The 25924-nt window shown below is 41.7% G+C and overlaps 1 protein-coding gene across 4 annotated transcripts in view; it reads right to left on the reverse strand.

Annotated features, from left to right (window-relative positions):
- Window positions 1-959: 959 nt before the first annotated feature.
- ARHGEF4 (Rho guanine nucleotide exchange factor 4) overlaps window positions 960-25924 on the reverse strand; it is a 420624-nt gene continuing 395659 nt past the window's right edge. For all 4 annotated transcript variants that reach the window (XM_027854699.1, XM_027854700.1, XM_027854701.1 and 1 more), the window contains 9 exons: window positions 23663-23842; window positions 17467-17661; window positions 15662-15841; window positions 14492-14724; window positions 11239-11368; window positions 8210-8341; window positions 4487-4730; window positions 3128-3205; window positions 960-2199 (listed from right to left, as the gene is read on the reverse strand). In XM_027854699.1, coding sequence (XP_027710500.1) covers window positions 2042-2199; window positions 3128-3205; window positions 4487-4730; window positions 8210-8341; window positions 11239-11368; window positions 14492-14724; window positions 15662-15841; window positions 17467-17661; window positions 23663-23842 — 1530 coding nt within the window. In that variant the 3' untranslated portion in view covers window positions 960-2041. The remainder of the gene's footprint in view (window positions 2200-3127; window positions 3206-4486; window positions 4731-8209; window positions 8342-11238; window positions 11369-14491; window positions 14725-15661; window positions 15842-17466; window positions 17662-23662; window positions 23843-25924) is intronic.

The following is a 25924-nucleotide window of genomic DNA, read 5'->3' on the forward strand; positions in this document are numbered from 1 at the left end:
CCAAATCTGACCCATATTTTAAGACTTGCCTCAGTTCCCACCTCATCCACAAAGCTTCCCCCACACCTCTCCAGCCAGTAGCCATCTCTCCCTCTTCTGAGATTTTAAAAAGATTATCTCTCTGTGACACTTTTTTGCACTTAATCAAATGCTTCTTTCTATTTTATTTAACTGCTTCATGTGTGTCAATCTTATCTTCTTCAGGGTATAGAGCCACGGCTTGCAGCTTGTCTTCCCCAAATTGCCTAGCACAGGAATAGACATGCAGTAGGGACTCAATGAACATTTGATGGATTGGCTTGAGCACAGATTATTTACCAGAATGGGGTCTCAACAGACATTGGCATGTGACCATTCAAGGGTCACAGGGAGAAAGGGATATCCACGAGAAGGAAGGAGGACCAAGCAGAGGAGAAAACACCAACACCAACAGGAAAGACAGAAACACGATGACTGGCATGTCACTTTTCAGAAGTTTCTTTATGAAATTAAATGTCGCCTCTGGTTCGGAGAAAGGCATAGTGCAAGAATGACTTTTTTTTTTTGCATGCTATACTGAATTCATGGTATCCTTGGACATCCAAATCCAAGCTCAATGACCAACTGTCACCACCAACATCTCAAACCCCCTCTGCTTCCCACGGGGTGGAAGCCTGTGCTGGCCTCCAAAAGTCATCTCTTCTAGGATTATGTTTGACTCCCACCTCCCCAAATGCCTTGGGCGCTACAGAATTCAGTCATTATGGCTTCTAGCTCTCACTATGGTAAGGCAAATCTTTTTCTGTGACTAACCAAGGATTAAATCAATTCTTTTTCTCCTTTGTTAGAAAATCAACCCAACCCCCACCCCCTTGAAAAACCAACAACATCAACAACAAAAAATAACGGAAACAGTCATGAGAGTCACCAACAGCTGACAAGACAGTTACAAACCTTTACAAAATACACAGCTGACTGTATTTGTTTTTGTTTTCTTTTGACCATAAATAAACACATTACAAATGAAGAGGGCATTTTCATTGGCCAGGACTGGAGCAGAGTTGAGGAATGAATTGGCAGGAGCAATGTCATGAAGGTTATGGGATAGAAAGTCAAGAACAGCTCTGATACAAGATTTGCTTAGGCACAGTATTCCCGTTTCCTAATTTACCTAACTCAAAGGAGGGGAAAAACACATCAGAAACTAGGTTTGTTGAACTTTACTCCATGCGGTAGCTGAATGGTGCCATTCAACATGGACTGGGGAGGGGTTCACCCCATGGCTGGGGAAAGCTAGAAAGAAGGTAACAAGGGTCAGTGAAACATATACAGACAGAAAAGAAGGCCAAATGATTGGTTACACCTGCTAAGAAACCACTTCTAGGCCACAGGAGAATTTCCAAAGAGGAAAGAGCCTGGGATTGACCCTTGAATGAAACAACAAAAACCTGAAACACAGGATAGAAGTCAAGTCAGTGAGAACCCATAGTTCTAAGTATGCTCAGTCAGTGCCAGATGTTGTTCCGGGGGGGTTCCTCAGGGCCAGTGAGACAGGTCAAGATGGTGGCCAAACCGGTTAAAAGTTGGAGTCCTTTTGGTGGGCAAATGGTTGTGGGGAGAGGATGAGAGCTGCCCCTGTGTCCCCAGCTTGGGGGGGGAAAGGGGTGTTGCTGGTAGGGCGGCTAAGAAAGATCTAACACAAAGGCCAGTCGCTGCAAGAGGGTCCTTGGGTGGTCCATGGTCTGGTTTAGGATGATCTCCCCAGCTCGCCCTTAATGTCAAGGAAGTAAAACAACAAAAAAGGCACCAACCCCGATGACACCAAATTGCTGCCTCCCCCACTTGAGAATTCAGTTTGCAAAATAAATAGGGAAAGGAAGGATGTAGGGCTGGGGATGTGAGAGGGAGGGAGACAGGGAGACTTGGGAATGGAGGGAGCAGAGAGGGCTGGAAGAGCCGGTGATGAGTCCATTTGGGCCGATCCTTAAAGTGCTTTATTGGAAGGGGTGAGGAGAAGGGAGATGTTGAGGCACGGGCACAGGGGGCCACCCCTTCCAGCTGGTCACTTGCGGAAGGGGGTCAGCCTGCTGATATTCTGCCAGAAGTTTGATGGCTTCCGCTTGGGTTCGGCCAGCATGAAGACTTGCTGCTGTGGGAGGTTGGCAGGCAGCGTGGGATGCTTCTGGCGCATCAGGAAGTCATAGTAAGGCCGGTTCACGGCTGTCAAAAGGAAGAAGGAAAAAAAACCTCAAAAAGTCATAGAATGTTTCTTAGCTGGCAGGGACTTTGTTAGATGATAATGATTGACTCAATGACTTCATTTCACAGATGAGGAAGCTGAGAAGGGAAGTGATTTGCCTAAGGTCACAGAGACGTGCAAACCTCCACCTAGAGTTGGAGGGACCTCTCTTTGATGGAAAAAAGAGTCAATGTAGTCTGAGAGAAAAGAGCCCTCATCTGGAGTCAGAGGTTCTGGGTTCAGATCTTAGCTCTGCTACTTACTACCTGTGAGACCATGGGCAAATCACTTCCCTTTGCTAGGATCACTTACTCATTGACAAAATGAGAGTTTTAGGGTGGATCATCTCTAAGGTCCTTCTGGCTCTAAATCTATGATCTCATGGATTCTGTGAATATAACAGGATACAACAGGGGAATTTGCCAACAGGACCCTCCTCTGAATCCTTTGGTATACACACACACACACACACACACACACATACCTCTCTCTGTGCATATTATATAATTATTATATTTTAAATATATTAAACACATGATGTTTTATATTTTATATAACATTTTATATATGTAATACACACATGTATATATATTTATTTTTGTCATCCCTTCCACATCCAAACTTACTTGGGGGGGGAGTTAAAAATATATTGGATGTGCTTGAAATGAGGCTGACCTATAATATTAAAAGTTTAGCAAAACTGACTTCTATGATGCCTGCAATAATATGTAAAAAGATCAGTGAGAATTACATACAGAAACCAAGGTTAAAAAAGGATGTGGCAAGTTTTAGTGACTTTGTCTGGAGGAGATAGGGAGATAGATGGTTGATGGGCTAGGGCTATGGGCAGGAGGAGGGGCAAGTTCTATGGCTTAGAACACAGGGCACTTCTGTGGGCTCTTCACTCACCTTTGGGTTTCCCACTGGACTGTTGTTTGTTTGCATTCAGCATGGCCTGTTTCTTCTGTACCTCTGTGATGGAGAAGCCTGAGGGAGAACAGAGAGGAGGTCAGAGGATATCCATGGGAGACTTCATCTCCCACATAGCCAAAGCAGTCAAGAGGTATGCAGAAGACCAGGTCATTATAACTTTGGACCAACTCCAGCATGCCTTAAATAATCTTCCATGACCCTTATATTTCTCCTCATTTCTAAGCAAAGTCCCAATTCTCCTTTTTTTTTTTCTTCTACCTTCTTGTACATCTTTTTCTTCTCCTTACACCTTGCATGTTTCTATTGTGCTTTTAGGTTTGAAAAGCACTTTCATCCTTCAGGTAGGTCATATAATTATGATTATTTTACAAGATGAGAAGATTGAGGTTCAGAAAACCAAAAAGATCAATGATAGAGGGAAGAAGTGTCTCTTATTTTACATGGTCAATAAGCTGCATTTCACCCAGATATTTGTGAACCAAATCACTTTAAAAATACACCACAGTAGAATGATGTGGAAAGATATTACTGATTATACTTTAGCACTTTCAACTTCTTTTATACTTGAAATAAAAAAATTAGGTGAAAACTTGATCCTTTGATGGTCCTCTACCTCTAGAGAACCATCTCTTTTTGGTGGATGCATGTAGGTCTAAATTCTCTCGTTCCCTTCCCTAGCTTGGCTGGTTTCTTCTCCCACAGGAGGACTCTCCCCTTACCATCAGCCCATACTGACCTTTCTTTCCTCTAAGTTCCTCAAGTACTTATATGCCATGCCACGTAATCTATCTCAATAGCCACCTCCTATGCCACAATCTATCTCAACAAACACAGTCAGAGGGCCTGGGTTCACATCCTCTTCCCCTGGGCCTCATTTTCCTCAACTGTACAGTGGACTAGGTGCCTCCAAGATTCATTCTACATTTCAATCTGTGACTCTATGAGAAGTACATGAGTCTTTCTTGATTGCCCTTCACCTTCCAGTTCCTAGGGCCTCCCCCTAAAGTCACCTAAGTCAATATCTGTCCATGTTTCTGTCTAATTGAATATAAGCTCCTTGAGGGCAGGAACTCCCTATTTCATTTTTGTTTTGTATTCTCAGGGCCAAGCACAGTGTCTGGCTCATTTCCTTTCCTAAATGCCAAACAAAGGAGCTCATATTTTATGAGGAAAGCAAGAGGAAGCTCTTGAAGCTTTGAATAGGAGAGTGATGTGGTTAGGTTGTACTTTAGCACAAGGTGGGTGCTTAATAAAGGTGTGCTGACCGAGAAGCAGATGTGTGCATGTTGGGGGCTGGGTTGGTGAAGGGAGACAGGGGCAGGAGCTGGGTCATACCTGTCTCCTGGTCCAGCTGGACTTGTTTCCTCTCATTCTCAAAGGCCTTGAGCCAGCGCAATTTCTGCTCAGGTTTCTTAGCGCAGAAGAGATGGCTTTCATCAGTGGAGCTGCAATGAAGCTTGAAGGCATTTTTGACACTGACGTTAAAGTCCTTGTCCTTCCCATCTTCCAAGTCCACGATCTCCATGTCATCCATGTTGATTCGGCCCTTGTAGTACAAGATGTCCCTCCGGAGAAGGTCCTGGAAGACATGCACAGTGGGGGCATTGAGGGCACATTCTTCATGGCTTGACTCAGACCAACTAACTTTGAGGAGCCACCCCAGACTGACCTCCCCTGACTCTATTTGGTGCCTACCCAGCCCTTGATACAAGGTCATTTTACATGGAAGAATAGGTTTGCTTCACATTCATGTGTCATTTCATGTGTCATTCCTAAGGAAATCACTGGGGTGTAGTGGAAAGAGTTCCAGATTTGAAATCAGAGGGCCTGGGTTCATATTCTCTTCCACTGGGCAAATCTTCTCTGGGCCTCATTTTCCTCAATGGTATAAAGGACTAGATGCCTCCAAGATTCATTCTACATTTCAATCTCTGACCCTATGATTTTCTGGCTATGTTTTCCATGTATCCCAACAGGGCCCAGTGAGGTAGGGTACAAGTATTATTTCCCCCATTTTGAGGGGGGAAACTGAAATGAGGAAACCGAGGCTGAGACTATATAGATCATAAGTGTCAGGTCTTGATTTGAACCCAGGTCTCCTGATTCCAGGTCTTGGGATTTTTTTCTACTATCTCATGCTGCCTCTGGGCTCTGCACATAGCAGATTCCCACAAGCAGATGCTTTTCACTTGCTGGGTGAAAGTCATGGTTTGTTTTCTGCCTCCAATATTTATATCCCCAAACCAAACAGCTAAGCCAATGCCTGTCCTATGAAAAATAAAAGTCACCTTAAATGTTTACAACACTTTATGTTCACTGAAGCCCTCTCACTTTTATTTATCATCTCATAAGTCCAGAGCTAGAAGGGACCTTAGTCCTATGGCCTCATTTTACAGATGAGAAAACTGAGGCTCAGGGAGGTTAAATGATTTGACAGAGATGGGATTTGAAACCCAGCATCCTTTGACTCCAGAGCTAATGCTCTTTCCACTGTACCACTCTAAGGTCCCTTCTGGTTCTAAATTTGAGATTTTATGACTCATAAGAACTTGAGTGCTATTGGTAATACCTTCAAAAATCCTGGGTCACCTCTATGCCACAGTGAGCAATGAGGCATCAGAGGAGGACCTGATCAGAGAAGCCTTTTATGATAGCAATAAATAATTCTATTACACAGAATACTATTTATTTCATGAGTTTGTGTCTTAACTTATCCTTATACCATTTCCCAAAAGTGATAGTTCAATTTTAGGCTACTAAAGCTTAAAACTACCCTAAAACTTTTAAGGATACCCCATATTTTACCCCACAAACCCTAGCACGATTTTAGGGGTATAACAATTAATAAATCCTTGCCGGTTGACTAACTGATCATGTTCAGAATCTGAAATATCTTCTAAGCGAGTAGCAAAGAGTTAAGAATGTTCATTAGTGGAAGGTTTTCCTTATATTGTGCGCAGGAGGAGAGAGACTCAGCCCAGGAGAGGTATTACAGCTCAAAAGACATTTCAGGGAGAATCTCAGCATCTGATTTTGGTGAGCCCTGCTTCATGCAAAAGATATGTTCTATAATGTTACCTTTAAAGCAGTAATGATGATAGCTGACATTTGTATCATGTTCTAAATTTTCAAAAAAAAAATCTTACAAACATTATCAAATTTTATTTCCACAAAAATCTGGCAAGGTAGGTATACTGCACCCATGATTGTTCCCATGTTGCAGATGAGCTTAGAGAGGTAAGTTAAGGCCCACAGTCACGAACTCATAGCTATTAAATGCCAGAGGCAGGAATAAAATCCAGGTCACTGTTGACTCCCAAGCCCTGGGCTCATTCTATGCCACATATCTTCTTAGAACAAATGCTATATTTACTCTCTCATTTCTGAGAAGCTTCCAGATTCACCTTTAAGGGGCAGAGGCTCTTCTCACTTCCAAATTAAGTTCTCTTCCCTCACAACCAGTCTTTATGATGAGAAGCTAATGATCTATAAGCAAACACTTAAGTCCACTAAGCTGTATTTAAAAGATGCCTGTAATTAATTGATTTAGTTCTTCATAACAGAAAAAAGTTCTTATGTGATATAAATATACTTCATATACACATCCAGAGATATGTTTGGGTATGGGTGGTCTAGATGGGCCCATCAGTGTGGCTTCTTCCTATTGTGTGGTTTATAAGTTAATATTTGATTCCCATCTACCAGAATTGCATAAAGCAAGACCCTTTTCTATTGGTTTTTTGGTATTTCTGTACATGTTTAGGACCATCCAATAAAAAAGGTCAGTCACCTTCAGTCTGCCAGATGAAGAAATGAAGGGTGACTAAGATAATTATCTAAATTAATAATTGACTGGCTTTTCCAAACCTTATCTCTAATTTCCCTTTATGAGATTGTTATCCTAGCCAGCTGGCCTCACTTTATTCATTCCAGCCTCTGGTCTTTTGTTTAGAGTAGGGGTGTCAAACTCAGCTGCATGGGCAAAACTCCCCACTGCAGACTGATCCAGAATTAAAATGTAATTGGGAAATGTTTAACAAAATAAATCAAAATGCAAATACAACATAGATCATGTTAATTTGTGGTTTTCTAAGTCAATAAGTGGCTTGCAGGGATCCCTTTCTATTTGAGTTTGACACCATTGGTTTAGACCCTTTCTCCTGGCTGAAATACATTGCTCACTCATTCATTTCTACCTACTAAAATCTACACATCCTTTGTTTGTTGTTGTTGTTTATCCTTCACTCTTGAAGAGGACCACAGCCTCAGGAAGGTGATGCCATGACTTTCAAGTGGACTGGATTTAAGATGGCTCTCCTCCAGAGCCATCCAGGCCCAGTGGCAAGATATAGATCAGGACAACTAGAGATGGCCCTAGATGCAGTGGCAGACATTGGTTTTTTAAGCCAAAGTCTTTCCCAGGTCTCACTCTAACACATCCTTTAAGGCCTAGCTCAAGTTCTACCTTATTCATGAAATGTTCTTCATTACTCCAGCTCACACTGGTCTCCTCTTTTGAACTTCTATGGTGCTTACTGTCTATGCCACTTATCAGACCCCCAGAATTTTCTATCTTGTACCATTATTTAACTGTTTGACATTGACAGACAGTGGAAAGCGTGCTAGGTTGGGAGTTAGAACTGGGTTTGAATCTGAGCTCTTCCATGTCCTGCCTGTGTGACAATGAGAAACCATTTAACCTCTCTGGGTCTCAATACCTCATCTGTAAACAGAATGGGTTGGACTTGTGACATCTAAGGTCCCTTCCAGTTCTAAGTTTATTTTCCAATAATCTTATGTCTCATCTCAAATAAATTGTGAGCACCTTGAGATTAAAGAGCCATGTTTCTCCTCCTTTGCAACGTCTCCTGCTGTCTAGAATGGGGGTAGGAACACATTCTTTGACTAATTAGCTTGCGATCTGCTTAGTCCATGAGAAAGTCAGTAGGCCCTCCCTCTGAAAAGGAAGGAGCCAGGAGGCCAAGTGGAAGAGCTTAATAGCTGACTATTTCTGAGGGCTAGATCACTTACCTGGTATAGACCTACAACCCCAATTACCTTTTTACAGTAGATGAGCTGGTGGTCGAAGAGGAAAAACATTCGCTGTTGGCTCTTGGCTTGGGGTTGAGAGATTCTGGTTAATTCACCAGAGTGGATGAGTTCAGAGCTTCTGGCAAGGACGTCTTCACCCTGGCCGGGTGAAAAAGGGATCTGTGAGGCGGACTCCTCCCTACCCCTAATGAAGACCCAAACAATGGCTCAATGAAATGGGAACCCAGAATCACCAAGCTTCCCTCTTCACCTCCAAGAAACTTCTGATCCACAAATCCCTCCCATGGTTTTTAACTCCTATATCCCTTACAATCTAAACCACATAAATCAGAACGTGATTATATTTTGCCAAATGCCATTCTTTCCTTGTTTCATATGAAAGGTAACATTTTCTAATATAGATGTTAAGGTTTAGGCCCTGGTTACTTCCCACCCTTAATTCCATCCAGATCCCTTCCAAGTTCATCTGGGGCACCCAGCCCTTCCAGGTCCTTCTCTGTTACCTCCCAGTAACCCCAGCCTACTGGCCACTCCTAGATCCTTCCTATAGTCTTTCTACATAAAAGGTCCATCTCGCCCTTCATTAAATTGCTCAGATTCTTTAAGAGTCTGGCCTATAATGCAGATTCTTAAAATCATGCCCACTTTGATCTTTGTTCTAATAAACCTTGTCTTTGGCTGAAAGAAGACTTGGGTCGAATTCTTTTGAGGCAGGACCTGTGTCACTATTTCAGGGACCCAGCACCCCTAAACCTCAACATAGGGACTGGGTAAAGGCAATAAATAAGCTGTTTAGCAAAAGATGAATTTTTGCTTGAACATGAAGCCTTAGAAATGAAGGAAGGGGCATCTCAAGTACACAAAAACTTTTGAGGGTAGAATTAAAACGTGGGTATGTCTTCTATATAAGATCAACCTGCACAGATCGATCAAGAAACTCTTCTGATGTGGTGATGGGTTTTGGGTAATCCTTTCCTCTGGTCAAGATCTATCCTGTCATGGTACCAGAAATGAGACCATTAAAGCATCATTTAAAAAAATTATTATTAAACATTACCTTTTTTGGATTGCTCTTCAAAAATGCAAATGTCCCCAGAAAGGGGAGGTGGGGGTAGGTAGTATGTCAAGCTGTTAAAAGTCATCCACACTTCTGGTGAATTAATTTACTAGGGAATTAATTCTCTCCCTTTCCATCTTCTCCCTGACCCTTTGTCTAGGTGGTATTAGGGTCCTATAAGAATGAAAACATGGTTGGGGGGTCAGATGGGATAATTTGGAAGTCTTGGTCCCTGCCAAGGAGGAAGAGTCATTCTGGGGATTGTAGGAAGGGTCTCTAAATAGCCAAAGAGCAACATAAGGGCACAGGAGGGAAGGGGCAGTGTCAGGCAATAGGTGGGAGAAGTCCACAAAGGGGGAGCGGAGTGGTGGGAAGGACAACTTTGTCAGCTTCACGATTTTACCAATTTTACGAGGACCAGCCCTGCCTGAAGACATGGAAATGCATTTCTGAATAACAAGCATCAATGCCTTTAGCCTTGGGAATGTCCACAGCTGAGTGAAGAAAAGCATGTTCAGTGGAATGTCAATAATTAGTTTAGGACTGGGTGCTGCTCAAGCACAGGATAAATAGGAGCTGGAGAAATGGACAAGCAGGAAAAAAAGAGAATTAAGAGCCTTCCTGATCTCAGAGCACTTCTTGTCATCACCTTCCCATTAAGAGGCACAAATGCAGTGACTGAAGGTCACGGATTACATTTATCAACCAGGTAATTAATGTCTGCTATGGGAAAAGAACAATTAGAAAAACTGTTCCTACTTAACTTCCTGTTCTCAAGCATAATCATTTATTTGTTTAAGGACTCTGCCTTTTTTTTTTTTTTAAAGCCCCGTTAGCATGTGAAAATGAAGTTGCCTTTGGAAAATGCATTTACATTTCATACCAGGAAGCTAAGTTTAGTATGCTAATGGACTTAATAAAGGCTAGAAGGCTTATTTTAAAAAGCAGTTGGCCTTGGAAACTATTATGAGAATTTTTTATTTCCTTTTGTTATTCAGGCCTCAGGGTCATTCCTCCTGCAGATTTTGGTTAACTAAGAGTCTGTCTTAATAATAACCTCACCTGACCAAAACCTGTTCCATAGAACATGAAAATTTACTTATAGCCTTAAACATTCTTCAGATAAGAAGCTGGCCTGAGTAATCTCAACTCTCTCTTGGCTCCTTGGTGACATGGAAATCCTTTCCAGTCATCCTGTTTGTGAATCCTCTAGAAGTAATTTAATCTCTACCTGACTTAGTTTATCTACAGAGTTTGTTTGACAAGGTTTGTTTCCTTAGGGGAAGTATGAAATTATGACTCAATGTTTAACTATATTTGTTCAACTTTTATGACATTGAGGAAGTATGGGATTTCGGATCTACTATCTCTTTAGCATTTATGGCCTGAGAGGAATGTCCAAGATTGCAATATGTAAAAGAATGATTTCTCTGTCACTATGATACAATTTTGCCTCTAAGAAACCTTGTCAGAATCCTCATGGTTGTTCAGGTTTTCTGTAAGGCCTGAACCCATGCTTGAGCATAATAATAAAACCTAGATTTTTCCCTCTATAATTTCTGTGCTGTGGCAAATATATGTTTAGCGGCAGTTACCTACTATACGAACTCAGAGGGGAAATACTTCTCCCATAACAAAACAGAAATTTAAATAGAGACGTAAGGCCCAGCCTTGCTAGAGTACCTAGAACAGGGCACAGAAAAAATGTTTAATAAATGCTTGTTGGTTTCAATCTTCCTTCCACCACTGACATCTGACTGAGTTCCTCATTAAACCATCATACATCTGAGATGTGTTGGGCGACGTGCCTATAAGTCTTGTCTCCTCCACCAGCCTAACTTTCATGTGGGTGATGACAATTTCTAAAGTGGGTTTCATGATAATCTGATTCCTCCTCCAGTGAGGTTTTAGCTAGGCTGAGCATCTGGGTTCCTCATAGAAGAAGCATTCACTTGGAGGGGTGAGTTGTTCATTTTACCTCCCAGTCCTCTATTGAACTCTGCCATTGAGCAATTTTATCTATATTTTCAAGTCTCCTCTTCCGCTCATTGATGAGTCGGGCTACGTTCTTCATAGCATTTAAGGCAGCTTCTACATCTTTGAAATCCCTAAAGTAAAATATATGTCATTAGCAGTGCATCACATGCCAGCGATATAAATGATCATAGGATCGTGAATTAAAATCTGTGAAACATTATTTTTCCCCAAATGCCTTAATGATAATAACTCACATTTCTGTAGGACTTTAAAGCTTGCAAAATGATTTCTTTGCAACAAACCTGAGAGATAGATAGGGACAGGGTCTAGGACTATGATTTCATTGCCATAGGGGACTCTCATTTGAGGAAACTCTCTCTACCAATGCAGCTTGGCACCTTCTCACCAACTTACAGTCTTTGAGAGTTGTCCAGAGCTCTGAGGAATAAATGACTTGTTCAAGTTCAACAAGACAGTGTGTCTCAGAGGTAAAACTTGAACTCAGGTCTTCCTGGCTTTAAGACTAGCTCTACCCACCATGCTATACTATCTTTCTGAGATAGACAGTACAAGTATTATTATTATTATTATTGTTATTATTATTTTTGCTTTTTGGTGAGGCAATCGGGGTTACACAGGGTCACACAGCTAGTAAGTGTCAAGTGTCTAAGGCCGGATTTGAACTCAGGTCCTCCTGACTCCAAGGCTGGAACTCTATCCACTGTGACACCTAGCTGCCCTCATATTACCATTCTTTTTACAGATAGGGAAACTGTCTCTGAGAAGGTAAGTGACTTGCCCACAGCCAGTTTATAAGTATTAGAGGTAGGTTTCAAACCAAGATCTCCTGATTGCAAGTATAGTGCAGCAAGGTGGTGCAATGGACAGAGTGGGGGCCTGGAGTCAGGAGGACCTGAATTCAAATTCAGCTTCCTAGCTGTATGACCCTGAGCAAGTCACATAAACCCCTGCCTCAGTTTCCTCATCTGTAAAATGGCGATAATAATACCACCTACCTCCTAGGATTGTTGTGAGGGTCAAATAAGATCAATATTTATAAAACGCTAAGCACAGAGCCTGACATATAGTAGGTGCTTAATAAATGCTTGCTTCCTTCCTTCCTTTAGAGTTCTACTACACTGTCTTCCAATATTTTATAGTTTACTCACTGTTCCAACTTGAAGCTCTCCTGGGATTTTAGGAAGAGAGATTTTGTTGGCTGGAAACATCAGCCAAATCAATTCAGGAAAATTCACAGCCCATCGAAACAAAAGGATTTTTTCTGCTTTGGGAGAAGTTTCACTAAACCTCAAGCCCTTTCTCATTATCTATCAGTTCCCTAATCAAAAACCTGCAGGAGCTCCCTGTCATACACCATATACAAACTCAACTTTTCAGTAAGGATTTCAAGTTCTTGCATAATCTAGTCCTCCCCAACCTTTCCAATCTCAATGTCCCACCGCTCTGAAACACATACACTCTATTCCAGCCGGGCTACTCTGATCCGCATTCCCTCAACATATGATGCTCACTTCTTCCTTCATACCTTCACTCACTTTCACTTTCATATAAAGTGATATACTTCACTTTCATCACATTCTTAGTGATTTCAGAACTGACTCAGTTATCCACGCTCAAAGGGAATGAGACAGGTATAGTTCAGCAGAATCCACAGATAATCCCAACCCTCTTTCTGGATAATAGTTAAAATTGATACCCTTATACCACATAGTTCAGCAGAGAAGTTAACCAAGTAATATATTTCCTTTCTGGAGGTCACCTCCAAGAAGGAAGGAGGATCAACTTTTTCACCTGGATAACCCACAATTTGGATAACTGGGAACTAAACAAATGCCAAACTGGATTGACATAAAAGAACCAAAGCAAGAGTTTGATAATTCTTGATGAATATTGTCAGCAAAATCCCTGCCAATCAGGTAAGGGAATACAGAGATGTGACTATGGAAGCCTGTTGTATGAAGTTTGGATTCAGTCAAAGGGCCCACACTTGAGGACCTAAAGGTCACATGTGGCCTCAAGGCCACAGGTTCCCCACCTTTGGCCTAGGCTATATGGCTGGAACACAAGGCAGCAGAATTTAATAGTGTATATGAGCCCAGGGAGAAGGTAAATCCTCATTGGGCCCCAGTGTTCGAGTGGTATCACTGTGGCTCCTAATGACTTCTCTACATGGCCTAACTATTATAAAGTCCTCTTGCGGATACTTATCGCTTCCCAAAGGTCAGGGTGACCCTCTCCTGGCAGGAACTGCATGACACCACAAAGTCAGGTCACTGAGCCAGGGCTGCTCGATCTTTTTGGTCTGTGATTTATCCATGAAGTTCAGATTACTCATACAACATTGCTGTCCTTATTCTGCTAAACCTCTGTTCACCCATTACCAGCCCAATTATCTTACCTTTACTTGGATTCCTTCCTGCCCCTGTTAACTAATCTACTCTACTGAAGATTACTAGAGAAAGTCTCTAGGAACTCACTTCTTGCTCCAAGTTTGACAGGTAGAGGGAGAGAGACAGTCAGCACTCAGGAAAGGCTGGTTGACTTGGCAACAACCCCAAGATGTCTTTCTACTTTCCCTTATGGGTACCACCATGTCCTCCCTTTACCAGAAGTCAAAAATTGGCAAGACAATTGGGTAATCCTCATGATCTTCTCAACTGAGGTTGCCTTTAAGTAATAATAATGATGATGACAGCTAGTATTTATATAATGCTTTAAGGTCTGCAAAGCACTTCATAAATATTATCTCATTTATCCTCACAATAACCGTGGGAGGTAGGTGTTATTATTAACCCCATTTTATAACTGAGGAAGCTGAGGCAAACTGAGGTTAAGTGACTTGTGTAAGATCATACAGCTAGTAAGTGTCTAAGGCTTGCTATGAACTCAGATCATCCTGACTATGGCTCAGTACTCTGTCCTTTGTGCCACTGGCTGCCTCTGGATGGGAAATGGTGCCTCAGGCAGAGAGTTTCTCAGAGCTCAGGCCTCTGCTGCCATCTCCCCATGCCTCTCTAAACCTGCTAGTATCTCTATAGGCCATCAGGTAAATGGTCCATGTCACTGGTGTCCTCCAGGGATGCTCATCTGAAACCCAGCTTCCCTTGGCTCTCATGGCTTTGGGGGTGGGAAAAAGGTTGGCAACATGCCTCTATTGGGGGAATTGACTGACAGGGGAACGATGGAATTAAAGCAACACCAAATACAATAGGGTGTACCCAAGGGCAGCTTACCTATGCTGGGGATTGGTGTACTTGAGCAGCTCAGCCAGTTGCAGGGGATATTTGCAGATCTTCTGCACTGGGGTCAGCAAGAAACCATCCAGGGAGATGTCAATCATCTTCTGGAGCAGCCGGCAGGCTTCAAAGAAGTACACATACTTGTTGACTTTGGCCAGCTTAGAAAGCTCCACACAGGCATTGGGGTGGTTGTTGCAGTATTCCGAGTAGATCTGGAAATCATTTTGCTGCAAGGGAGGGAAAGAAAAAGCACATTGTGCATTATAATTGTCCCTCATTTGTGCGATAGAGCAGGCAGATGCACAGTCAAGGCAGGTAAATGGTACACTTGGACCTGGAGTCAGGAAGACCTGAGTTCAAATCCCACCTTAGACACTTACTGGCCAACTCACCCAATCTAATTCATTGTAAAATGGGGATATAACAGCAAATACTTCTTCCCAGGATTATTGAGAGGATAGAATGAAATATTTGTAAAGTGCTTTCCAACACTTAAAATGTTACATAAATGCTAGCTATGATTACTAAATGTGTGATTGGTAGGATGATGCCTCATTATAGGATTGGTGTTGGGGACCACCGAGGCTCTCAGTTTTCTGTGGCACTCTAAGGAGGATATACCATGCAGTATTATCCACAAGGAACTAGGTCAGAATTTTGTGCTATCGGCGTAGCAATATTTCTAAAATTGGTAGGCTTTTCAATAATAAGCATCACATTGTCCATTTTTTGGATCAAAAGTTAACAAATATGGCAGCACTTTTAAAAAGTTAGAAGTACTACAGAGAAGTAAAATATGATTATTAATTATTATAATTTTTGACATTTGTCTTCCTGACATAATTCTGTATGATTGCCACAGCAGAGATCAGAGTCTTTGGAAAACACTTTGTCTACAAACAAATAGGGGAATAGGGAAACCAACCCTGGATCACTTTCCCCACTTTGCTCCTACTCACAGGCTGCTGAATGGAGCAGGATGAGATCACAAATCTGTGTGCCTGGGTCCATTACATTCAGCTGAAACCACTCTCTCCAAAGCTTGTAGTGTTCTCTTAATTTGCCAAATCCCACATCTTTTCTCACACCTCTGAGCACAAGACCAGTTAGCCGGGTTTCAGAAGAGAAAATATTTCTTTCTGAATAAACAACCTGCTCACTTACATATTCTAAGAAGCAAGAGCCCAGCTCGCTCAGGTGGGGATGGTCCTTGTTGAACTTCTTTTCCAGAGCCTTCACAAACTTTTTCTGGCACTTGTAAATCTCCTCGATGTTCCCAAAGATTGTCTTCAGCTGCTCTTCTGTAAACATGTCCGCCCGCTTGCGGCACTGTTTGATGTAACCCTGTGGGCAAGGCAGACAGGTGAGGAATGATATGGGCCTGGGAGCCAGGGCAGACGCTAGGACACAGCTCTGCTTCCTCTCCCGGGAGCATTCCCTGTGCACCTCAGCTTCCAAAGATTTCTTCCTTCCTTTGAACTCTTATCAGACTTATTGTCCCAACCATTTATTTTTCATTTTGACATATGTAGAGTATTATGTGATAGCTCAAGTATTATTAAGTGACTTTTCATATTTGGACATCTTGTTTCCCCATCTAATCTGCAAATGCCTGGAGGACAGTGATATGTCTCCTCCTTTTCTTGTATCTTCTCACAGTAAATAGTAGGTGCTTAATAAATGTTTGCTATATGAATGAAACATAGGAGAAGGGGAGAGAGCTTAGATCCTGTATTAAGGATGGGGGTCTGTAAATTTAGACTTTGGATTTGTCTGCCTAGGTGAGGGAAAAACAGGATTGCAGGGCTTTAGAGCTAGAAAGGTCCTTAGATCTCACCTCTGCTACTTAGAGCTTGTGTGACTTTGGGTAAGTCACTTAACTTCCCTGGGCCTCAGTCTCCTTATCTGTAAAATGAGGGGATGGGACCAGATGGCTTGTGAGGGCCTTTCTAACCCTAGATATATGATTCTTTAAGTCACTGAGTGTAATCCTACACTGAGTTTAATCCTTCATTTTACAGATGAGAAAAGTGAGGATAGAGAAGTTAAGTGACTCGCCCAAGGTCATACAGTAAGTCAAGGAACTGAGAAAAGTCCCCCAAACGAAGCCTTCCTAAAGACAAGTAGAGTTCAACTTTTTTCTCTGATGGTCCAGTTAATGTCACAAAGAGTGTGAGAGAGATTTAAGACTGTAATGAAAAAAAAATCAAGAATCACTAAAGATCATTTTAGGACAAAGACCATGCAAGCTGCAATGGCAGAGGTTCCTTTCATCTCAGAGTCCTGGAGTCACAAGACCTGGGTTCAAATCCCATTTACTGCGTAGACAACCTTGGGCAAATCATAGGCCAATCTGCTTTGCACTTTTCTCATCTGAAAAATAATGAGGAAAAATGAACTAGAGGACCTCTGAGGTCTGCCTTCTAGCTCACTATCTAAGAACACAGGGTGAGAGGGCCCTGGCTGGAATGTTTGCTTGGGTAACTGCACTTTGAACTCCAAGTTACAGAGGAATATTGTGGAAAGAGCCCAGTACTGTGAATCCTGAGATCAGGATTCTGAGTTCTGGCTCCCACCTCTAGCTTGCCTTGTGACCTTGGACAGGTTCCTCTCTCAGAGACTCAGTTTCCTCATCTGTCAAATGGGACAATGTCTATTCATTATATTTCACAGGGTTGAATAAAATGAGATCGTGAATATGGAGTTTTTTGTGGTGGAAAGGTGGTTTAGAAATCAACCAGCTCTGCCTCTGTATTTTACAGGAAAAGAAACGGAAGGTCAAGGAATGAAAATGATTTGCTCAAGTCAAACTGGCGGTTAATAGCAGAGTGAGGGTGAGAACCCAGACTGCTTGAGCTTTGAAAAACATAAGGTAATGTACACAAGGGTAAGGGCTTGTTCTCACATTCCTAATGGCTTTTAGCGAGCCCTGCTGGCTTGGCCCCTAGTGCACCTCTCCATCCATTCACCTCGCAGATGTCCTTCAGGTGTTTGATGTAATCCTTCTCCGTGCTGATGATCTCGTTTATGACATTGGTCCTCATCTGATCCTTGCTGGTCTGTGCCGTGCCTTGGCGCCGAGAGATGCTGCCAGTGTCTGCCTCTTTGCCATCCTCGGCCTTGGCAGGGTAGTCTTCCATGGGTTCATCCTGGTTGACTCGAAGCTACATTGAAATTCACAGAGCTGTCAGGACAAGGGTTCCCACATGCTGGGGAATATCCAAGGGTATGCTGGAGCCAGAGTGAACCAGCTCAGGAAAGCTGAATGTTAAATTTTCAGTGATGGCATTTATGCCTCAGAAATGGGTAAACTCTACAAATTAAGGCTTGCTTTATTGTTTTGTTGATTGTCTATACTTTAAAAAGTGATGGAAAAATGTTAATAATGCAGATTAAAATTAAAAGTGTATCATGTATACAGTTTTTTTTGTTTTTTTTTTTTTGAGGGCAGCGAGAACCAGCTGTTAAACATTTACCAGCACAACCCTGGGTATGTTTCTGAATTGGACTATCATGTACAAAATGGGGAACAGTGGAGTAGGGAAAAGACAACTTTCTCCAGCCATCCATACCCCTTCCTATATACACATATGCACATGCCCACTCACACAAGTACACCATAAATAAGCACTAACTCAGAGAAACCTGGGAGGACTTCTCTGAAGTGATGTAAGAAGAAACTAACAGAACCAGGAGAACTAGATACACAGTTAGTGTACTAATGTAAATAAAATCTATACTACAGAACAGTTGTATTCTGAACGACATAATGACCATCTGAAAGGCAGAGAACAAAAGAAGCACTTTCTCTCAGAAGAGAGGCAGGGGAAATATGGACATGGAATATTTATCAGGGATAGGGGGAAGGGTGGTATATTCGGAAATGACCATGATGCTAAAATAAAAGTTATCCATAAAGCTAAAAAATTTTTAATTAAAAAAGCGAACACTGTTGCTTCGGAAGCCAACATTTCTGTAAAAGCAGTGAATATTATTCTTAATCCATAGATGGATGTTTGGCATTCATTCATTCCCTCATACTTGGTGGGGATATGGGGAGAGGGACTTTTAACAATGCCTCCCTAGCCCCAAATGTGACTATGAGCTTATCTTCAGTAAAGACTTGTTTGCTAAGTGAGTTGAATAGAATTTACTCCCACCCTCCACCCCTTTCCCAACTCATCTGTCCTTTTCTTATAGGGTTCTGCTATCTGTTAGCTGATAACAATTATTAGTATGTCACACCCATCTATTCTAATGTTCACTAATGGATCATCCCTTTATGGTAATACAGCAAAAGGCTAACGGTAGAATTTCAGATACTGTGGCAGGTCTGTGGGAAAAATATTTTGGGGTTAAGGGTCTTTTAAAAGACTCCCTCCTATCATATCACGTAGGCAGCCACCTATTCTGCCCAGGCATAGGGACAGATCTGGCTGTCATTCCCATATTTCCCTGACTCTGGTCTCATTCAAGATTATGGTTAAGGTAATCAATCAATCAATCAATAAATCAATAAACATTTATTAAGAGCTTACTATGTGCCAGACACTGTGCTAAGCTCTAAGGATATGAAAAGAGGCAAAAGACAGTCCTTGCCCTCATGGAGTTTACAGGCAGGAAGAGGCACCAGTTCCAGAGAGGCTATGACATAAGGTTATAACAGAGTTTCAGGTTATTTAAACTGCAATAGATAGGTACTATGGAGAGTCAAATAGTAAGACATACACTGATCCAGACATACTCTGATCCTATAGGTTAGAGTGTTCTGACCTGAGGCTTTTGGCAGGGTCAGAACTCAGCAAAATTATGAAACTGCTATCTCCTTTGCTATAGCCTTTCCCTTCCTTTCTGCTGGTCTGCTTTCCCCTCCCCATTACGTACATTAGTTGGCTTTCTTGCTGCTTTCCTTTCCCTTTTCCCTTATATTAAAAACCCCACAGTTCAGGAAGGATCTGACATCTGATATGTATTAGTATGAATTAAAGTCACAGGATGATAGATTGAGAGGGAAGTAATCTTAGAAATCATTTAGTCCAACACCTTTATCTCATTGTTGAGGAAAATGAGGCCTAGAGAGAAGTAACTTGACCAGGGTCACATAGGTCATCTAACTCCAAATCCTGTCTCCATAAGTTTCTATGTTTCTTTTCCAGCAGAAACTTACATTTTCAGCTTGATTTCTGGCTGTGGATTGGTCAAAGGAGTTCATCAGTCATCAAAAAGATGATGGGGAGGATTTGGGGGCAGAGGGTCTCCCAGAGAGACCTTTTTGATAGAAAGAGAGAATTAACTTACCAGAGTGTAGTTAGATCTAAAGTTCCAGCCCTGTGGGTTCTGAGATGATCAGGTCTGCTTGGACCTGGGTTGTGTATTGGGGGTTGGGAAGTGGAGGAAGGAAAAAGTAAAGAACTAGCACAATGAAAACCAAACATTTTGGAGGCAGAATGTCCCATTGTTATTGGCTTGATTTCACCAACCCTTATGCTCCTTTTCCTGAAAGAGTTATATATGCTAGATCCTTATTTTAATTTAATTTTCTAATTAAAGTGCTAAGTTATGCATCTATTATTACTTTGAGATCTTTAAGGAGAGAATTTCACAAGTCCTTTTATGAACAACCCTGACAGATATCCCTTATATTTGTAAATCACTGATCTAGAATCAGAAATCCTAAGGACAGGAGACAAAAGACCAAGGATTGTAAGGTGTATATATGAATAGGAAAGGAGAGAGGGAGGGAGTTGGGTACTAGGGATAAAGGGTGGTGGGGAGCTCTGGGGATCAGAGGGTGTGTGGAGATTCAGTGGGAAAAAACTGGCCATGGAGTTAGGTTGAGAGGGAGGCTCCAGGTTTTAGTGAGACAGTTACAGAAGTTTGGGGAAAATGAGTCTATAAAACCCAGATGTTTTCTCACAAATGACCAGCAGGTGGCAGCCAAGTAGAGACAATGGCTCTATACTCTCAGCTCGAACAATGTTCTTCTGTGAAACCGGAAGAAAACATTACAGGCTATTCTAGTGCCAATAAAGCTGTTTCTTAACTGAATTTCAATGCTTGGCATTTTAAGGGCAGTCACCGGGCATGAACTATATGTACCTCTGGGTAAACATTCTTGGATTTCGTCATGTGACTTATATAATATAACTTGTTCAGACATTATCCAATTGATGTCTTGAAGATTCCCCCTGCCCCTCCTCCAAACACATGAACCCCACTGGCCAGTCACAGGACTTATAATTTTTTTTAAATCATTATAGCTTCATTTCTTTGGATTGAGAATTGACCTTTCCAGACTCCTCTTTTGAAATACAAATACTCTGGGGGTAGGTAATACATTTAGTACCTAACACTAAATTGTGTCCATTCATAGTAACAAGAGTGTCCTGGGAGAAACATGAGTTTGCTGCTGAAATGGAGGGAAAAGACACCCAGAGAGGAGACGGAATGGGCATGAGAGGATGACCAAGTCAAACTTTGCTGATTTCACAGTTCAGCTTAGAACTGGCTCTTAAGGCACATGTGCATAAGAAGTAAATGATCCTCCATAAAGGATGGTTTCTGTAAAATGATGGTCTCAGGCATTTTCCATATTAAGCTTTGTCAGACACAGAGGTGTCAATTTAAGTACCACCTCTGACATATCAGTGACTCTGGGTAAGTCATCGAACCTTTTAGTGCTCTAGTCAGCTCTCCAAGACTAAAAATTGCAAAGAAGATGCATTGGTTGAGGATGTTCTCTACACCTACAGGGAAAGTATCCATCACTCATGTTTAATAGAGTTAGTTTCAAGTTTGGCACAGAGTCACAAGAAGTGTGTGTGTGCTTGTGTGTGTGTTAAGTGGCCACATCTGCTCAACACAACAAGCTTAGAGACAAGATAGTCTTTACTTTGGGCCCAGGAAACTTCTGTTAAAATCTTCCCTCTTTCTTTCCTTCTTTCCTATGGAGTTGCCTTCCCTTTCTTTTTCTCTCTTCCTTCCTTCCTTCCTTCCTTCCTTACTCCTTCTTAGTGACACACAGATAATTGTAATATGCAACATTACAAGAAAAAATGTATTAGGGAATGGCAAAACAAATTTATCACCCTAGCTAAGTGAGACACAAGGAAGATAAATTAATGGAAGAGAGAGACTTGGCATTTATGGAACATTATCCTAGGAAGACCAGTGTAAAGACACTGAGAAGGGAGATGGATCTGAGTGAAGAGCAGCAACGGGGGACAATGGATTGTGGGTGTCTGTGTCCAGACATGACAGTGCTAGATGCCTAAAGGATACAGTGGAGAGAATGTCTGAACATCATTTTCCTTCACATAGATTGTATTTACTTAAAATGGGGGTGCAGCCATGTTGGAAGGCAAAGCCTGGGGCTATGATTCAACAGGATTCTGAATTGTACCAATTGTCAATGGTTCAGTAGTCAAGATGCACTAGGAAATGGAGAGGAAAGATTGCTTAGTCTCAGGAAGAAAAGGGTGATGGAGATTGGGTGGGGACAGACATATATGGGCTTTTTGACCTTAACTTACACATGGCTCAGTGGCAAAGAAAATAATCTATCTCCATTTGAATGAGTATTATAGATTCCAGGGTACTGTGTCCAAGGGAAGGGAAGGAGGAAAAAGAATCGATCTTATTCATAGGGAACAACTTGTCCTCAAATATCTCTCTTGTCTGGCCTTTAAAATGATGACTAAACATCAGCAGTCATGCTTATTAGAGGCTCATTTCTTTGGGTTATCAAGATCCTCATTTATTTTTCAAATAAAAATCTACCTTCTCTTTCTCCCACCTCCCCCTTCTCCTGATTTGTCCCTCATTAAGAAAACAAGGGGAAAACCCCCAAACATCTGTTACAAACATACATAGTCAAGTAAAATAAACGCCTACATTGACAACATCCAAAAATGTATACCTTAATCTGCACTCTGACTCTATCACCACTATCATGAGGTGGATAGAATGTTCTCTGGAATTATGGTTGGCCATTGGATGGTCATTGATCAACGTTCCTAATTCTTTTAAAAGTCGATTGTTTTTACACTATTGCTGCTGTGAAAATTGTTCTCCTGGTTTTGTGCATTCACTCTTCCTCAGTTCATACAAGTCTTTCCAGATTTCTCTGAAACCATTCCCTTTATCATTTTTCATAGCACAACAGCATTTCATTACATTCATATAACATAACTTGTTCAGATATTATCCAATTGATGGGTTCCTTCTCGCTTTCCAATTTTTTTGCCATCACAAAAAAGAGCTGCTATAAATATTTTTGTACATATGGTTCTTTTCTCTCTTTCTTTGATCTCTTTGGGGGTACAGACCTCGATGTGCTATTGCTGGGTCAAAGGGTATGTCCATTTTAATAGCTTTTTGGGCATAGTCCCAAGTTGCTTTCCAGAATGGCTAGTCCAATTCACAGCTCTCCAACAGGGCATTAATGCACCTGTTTTTCCTACAGCTCCTCTAGCATTTGTCATTTTCTTTTGTTTTTTTTTTGTTCAGCTTTGCTGATCTGAGGGGTGTGAGGTGGAACCAAGCTCCTTATTTTAAATGCAATGCCTCAGAAGGGTGATATATTACCCATTATCAGTCATAAACCTCTTGATGTGTATTAGTTTATGATCTGATAGCGGAGATCAAGTCCCTGAGACAACGGGCATTGTGATTTGGGCTAGGGAAGAAGGAGTTAAGGTGCAATTCATTCTCGTATATTTAGCACTTAGCACAGTGACTAGCACATAGTAAGCACTTAATGACTTCTTGGTGACTGACTGACAATTCTGGAGCTTTGGACACTGACTAGAAAAGGCAGTCCTAGGTAGGTGGGGAGCATAGTGGGCAACATGAGGGCACTAGAAAAGAATAGTATTGAAAAGGGAGACAAGGGGCACAGGAGACAAACTTCATCTACTTTCTCTAACTTTGCTGCAGATTAACCTGGATGGGACAAATCCAGGTGGTAACATTTAAGAACATAAAAATGAGAAATCTTCAAATGTCCTACTTCAGACCAGAATTACTAGAGGAAGAACACCTCTTGTGCATTGAAAACTGAACCTTTCCTGAAGGAATCACTCCCCTGATTTATTTATGCTGGCAGAGCACAGGGCAGAGATAGATGCTGGTGGCCACAACTGAACATACATGTTTAAGACTTACCCGGACAAAGCTGGCAGGAAACCAGCCCTCACCATCCAGGATCCGCCCCCACCACCACTCTTTGTTGGTGGCATCCATTACTTCAATGACATCTCCAGCTTTGAATCCCAGTTCTTGGTCATCCATGGTGACATGGTCCCAGAGTGCCTCAGCATAGACCACACTGCCATCACTGATAAGCTGTGGATAGATCCAACAAGACACTGGTAAGTAAAGACTCCACAACAACCAACAAATTATGTAACTACTATGTGTAAGACGCTACTAGGGACAATGTCGGGGTACAAAGACATATGAGACATGATTCTTGTCCTTGAGGAATTCATGATACAGTTAAACAGACATAATGTAGGGACATGAAACAATAAGAAAATCGTTAAGTCCTAAACTTTGATTCAGATTTTAAGAGCTGTAGGATTTCATAGGATCACAGGTTTGGAGATGGAAGAAACGTGAGAAAACATCTAGTCCAGTGGTAGGTAACCTGTGGCCCCAAGGCTCACGTGGCCTTGAGGCTACAGGTTCCTCACCCCTGAAGTCCAACCACCTCTTTTCACAGGTGAGGAATCCGAGGTTGATAGAAATTAAGTAACTTGCCCAACGTCATCCAACTAGTAAATAGGGAAGCTAGGATCTGAACCCAGGGCCTTTGACTTTATTTCAGAGGAAGGAGGCAGTGATGGTTGGAAAAGTTAGGGAAAGCTTCATAATAAGATAAGACTTGAAAAATGGTAGGATTTACATAGCTTGAGCAATGTTAAGTAATGTCAGCAGAACAAAAATGTTTTTCTAGATATCACAGACTATTTCACTTTTTTTTTGAGACTAGTTCTCAGTATCTCATCCAAACTGGACACACAGCAGTCACTCATGGGCACAATCTCACTGCTGATCAGCATAGAAGCTTTGGCCCATTCCATTTCTGACTTGGGCTCCTCCTTAGGCAAGCTGGTGCTCCCCTCACTCCCAGTGGTTCACCATATTGTTACTGGATTCAAGGCAGACAATTGATCAGTTTTATTCCTACTGGAGCTCAGAACCCTCCATCGGTCTCAGCTTCCACTCTTAGTAGGGATTATAGGGGTGGGCCACCACATCAGGCACAATTATTTTTGAGAGAAGGACACAAGACTGAAAACACAGTAGGTACCCAACAAAGGTTAGTTGAATTGAAACTCTTTTCATATTTCTCCAAGGAGGCAGGTGGGGTCAACAAAAACTACCTTCGCAAAAGCAAAGTCAATTCTTAGAGCAGAACAAAGGTATAAATATACTCAGAAGATAGAAATACAGAGCACAGCCACGGTGAATATGATTCTTCACAGCAAAGTGTATCAAAGGTGGTGGCATGCAGTACCATTTTCTTTTTTTTAATAATAAAAATGTTTTTGAGTTCTAAATTTTCTCTCTCCCTCCCTCACTTTTCCTCTCTCTGAGACAGTAAGTAATCTGATATAGGCTATACATGGTCAATCATGCAAAACATATCACCATATTAGTCATGTAGTGAAAGAAGATACCAAATCAAAGGAAAGAAAAACACGAAAAAAATACAGAAAGTGAAAAATAGTATGCTTCGATGTATGCAGTACTATTTTTTAATGTGGACATTGTTATTATTATAGCAAGTGTATCAAAGATGGTAGCATGCAAGACTACTACTTTCAATGTAGACATTGTTATTATTATAGCAAGTGTATTAAAGATAGTGGTGTGCAAGTCTATTTTCAGTAGTGTCAGTGTGCTGCTATTTCCCCCAGCCCACTTCATTGCCTGTAGGAACCACTACCCAACACTTTCCACAGGAGATAGCATAGTCACAGCTGTTTGCTCCTTAACAGAATCTCTGGCCAGTGGAAGGCCACCTAGCCTCAGCTCCACAAGACCCTCATTTTCTTCTTTTCTCGTGCAGTAGATACTACCAGATTCCTATGTCTGAGGAAGATGAGGAAATGACTGCTTTCATTTGTCAAGGGACTTAAAAGTTAGCTGACCAATAGAAGAAAGCTAACCCATACAAAGTAACTGACAGTCTGGCCAACTTGCCTGTTTACAAAATTGTCCCAGAGAATGGAAGACACTGGTCTTGAAGTCAGGAAGATCTGAATTCAAATATAGCCTCAGACACTCACTAGCTGTCTACTAGCTTATCAGCTAGGCAAGTCCTTTAGCTTCTGTTTGCCTTAGTTTCCTCACCTGTAAAATTTAAATAATAATAGCACCTACCTCCCAGGGTTGTTGTGAGGATCAAATGAGATAGTA

This window comes from Vombatus ursinus, unplaced genomic scaffold, assembly GCF_900497805.2.
Source record: "Vombatus ursinus unplaced genomic scaffold, bare-nosed wombat genome assembly UNPS02010548.1, whole genome shotgun sequence".
NCBI classification, from domain to species: domain Eukaryota; kingdom Metazoa; phylum Chordata; class Mammalia; order Diprotodontia; family Vombatidae; genus Vombatus; species Vombatus ursinus.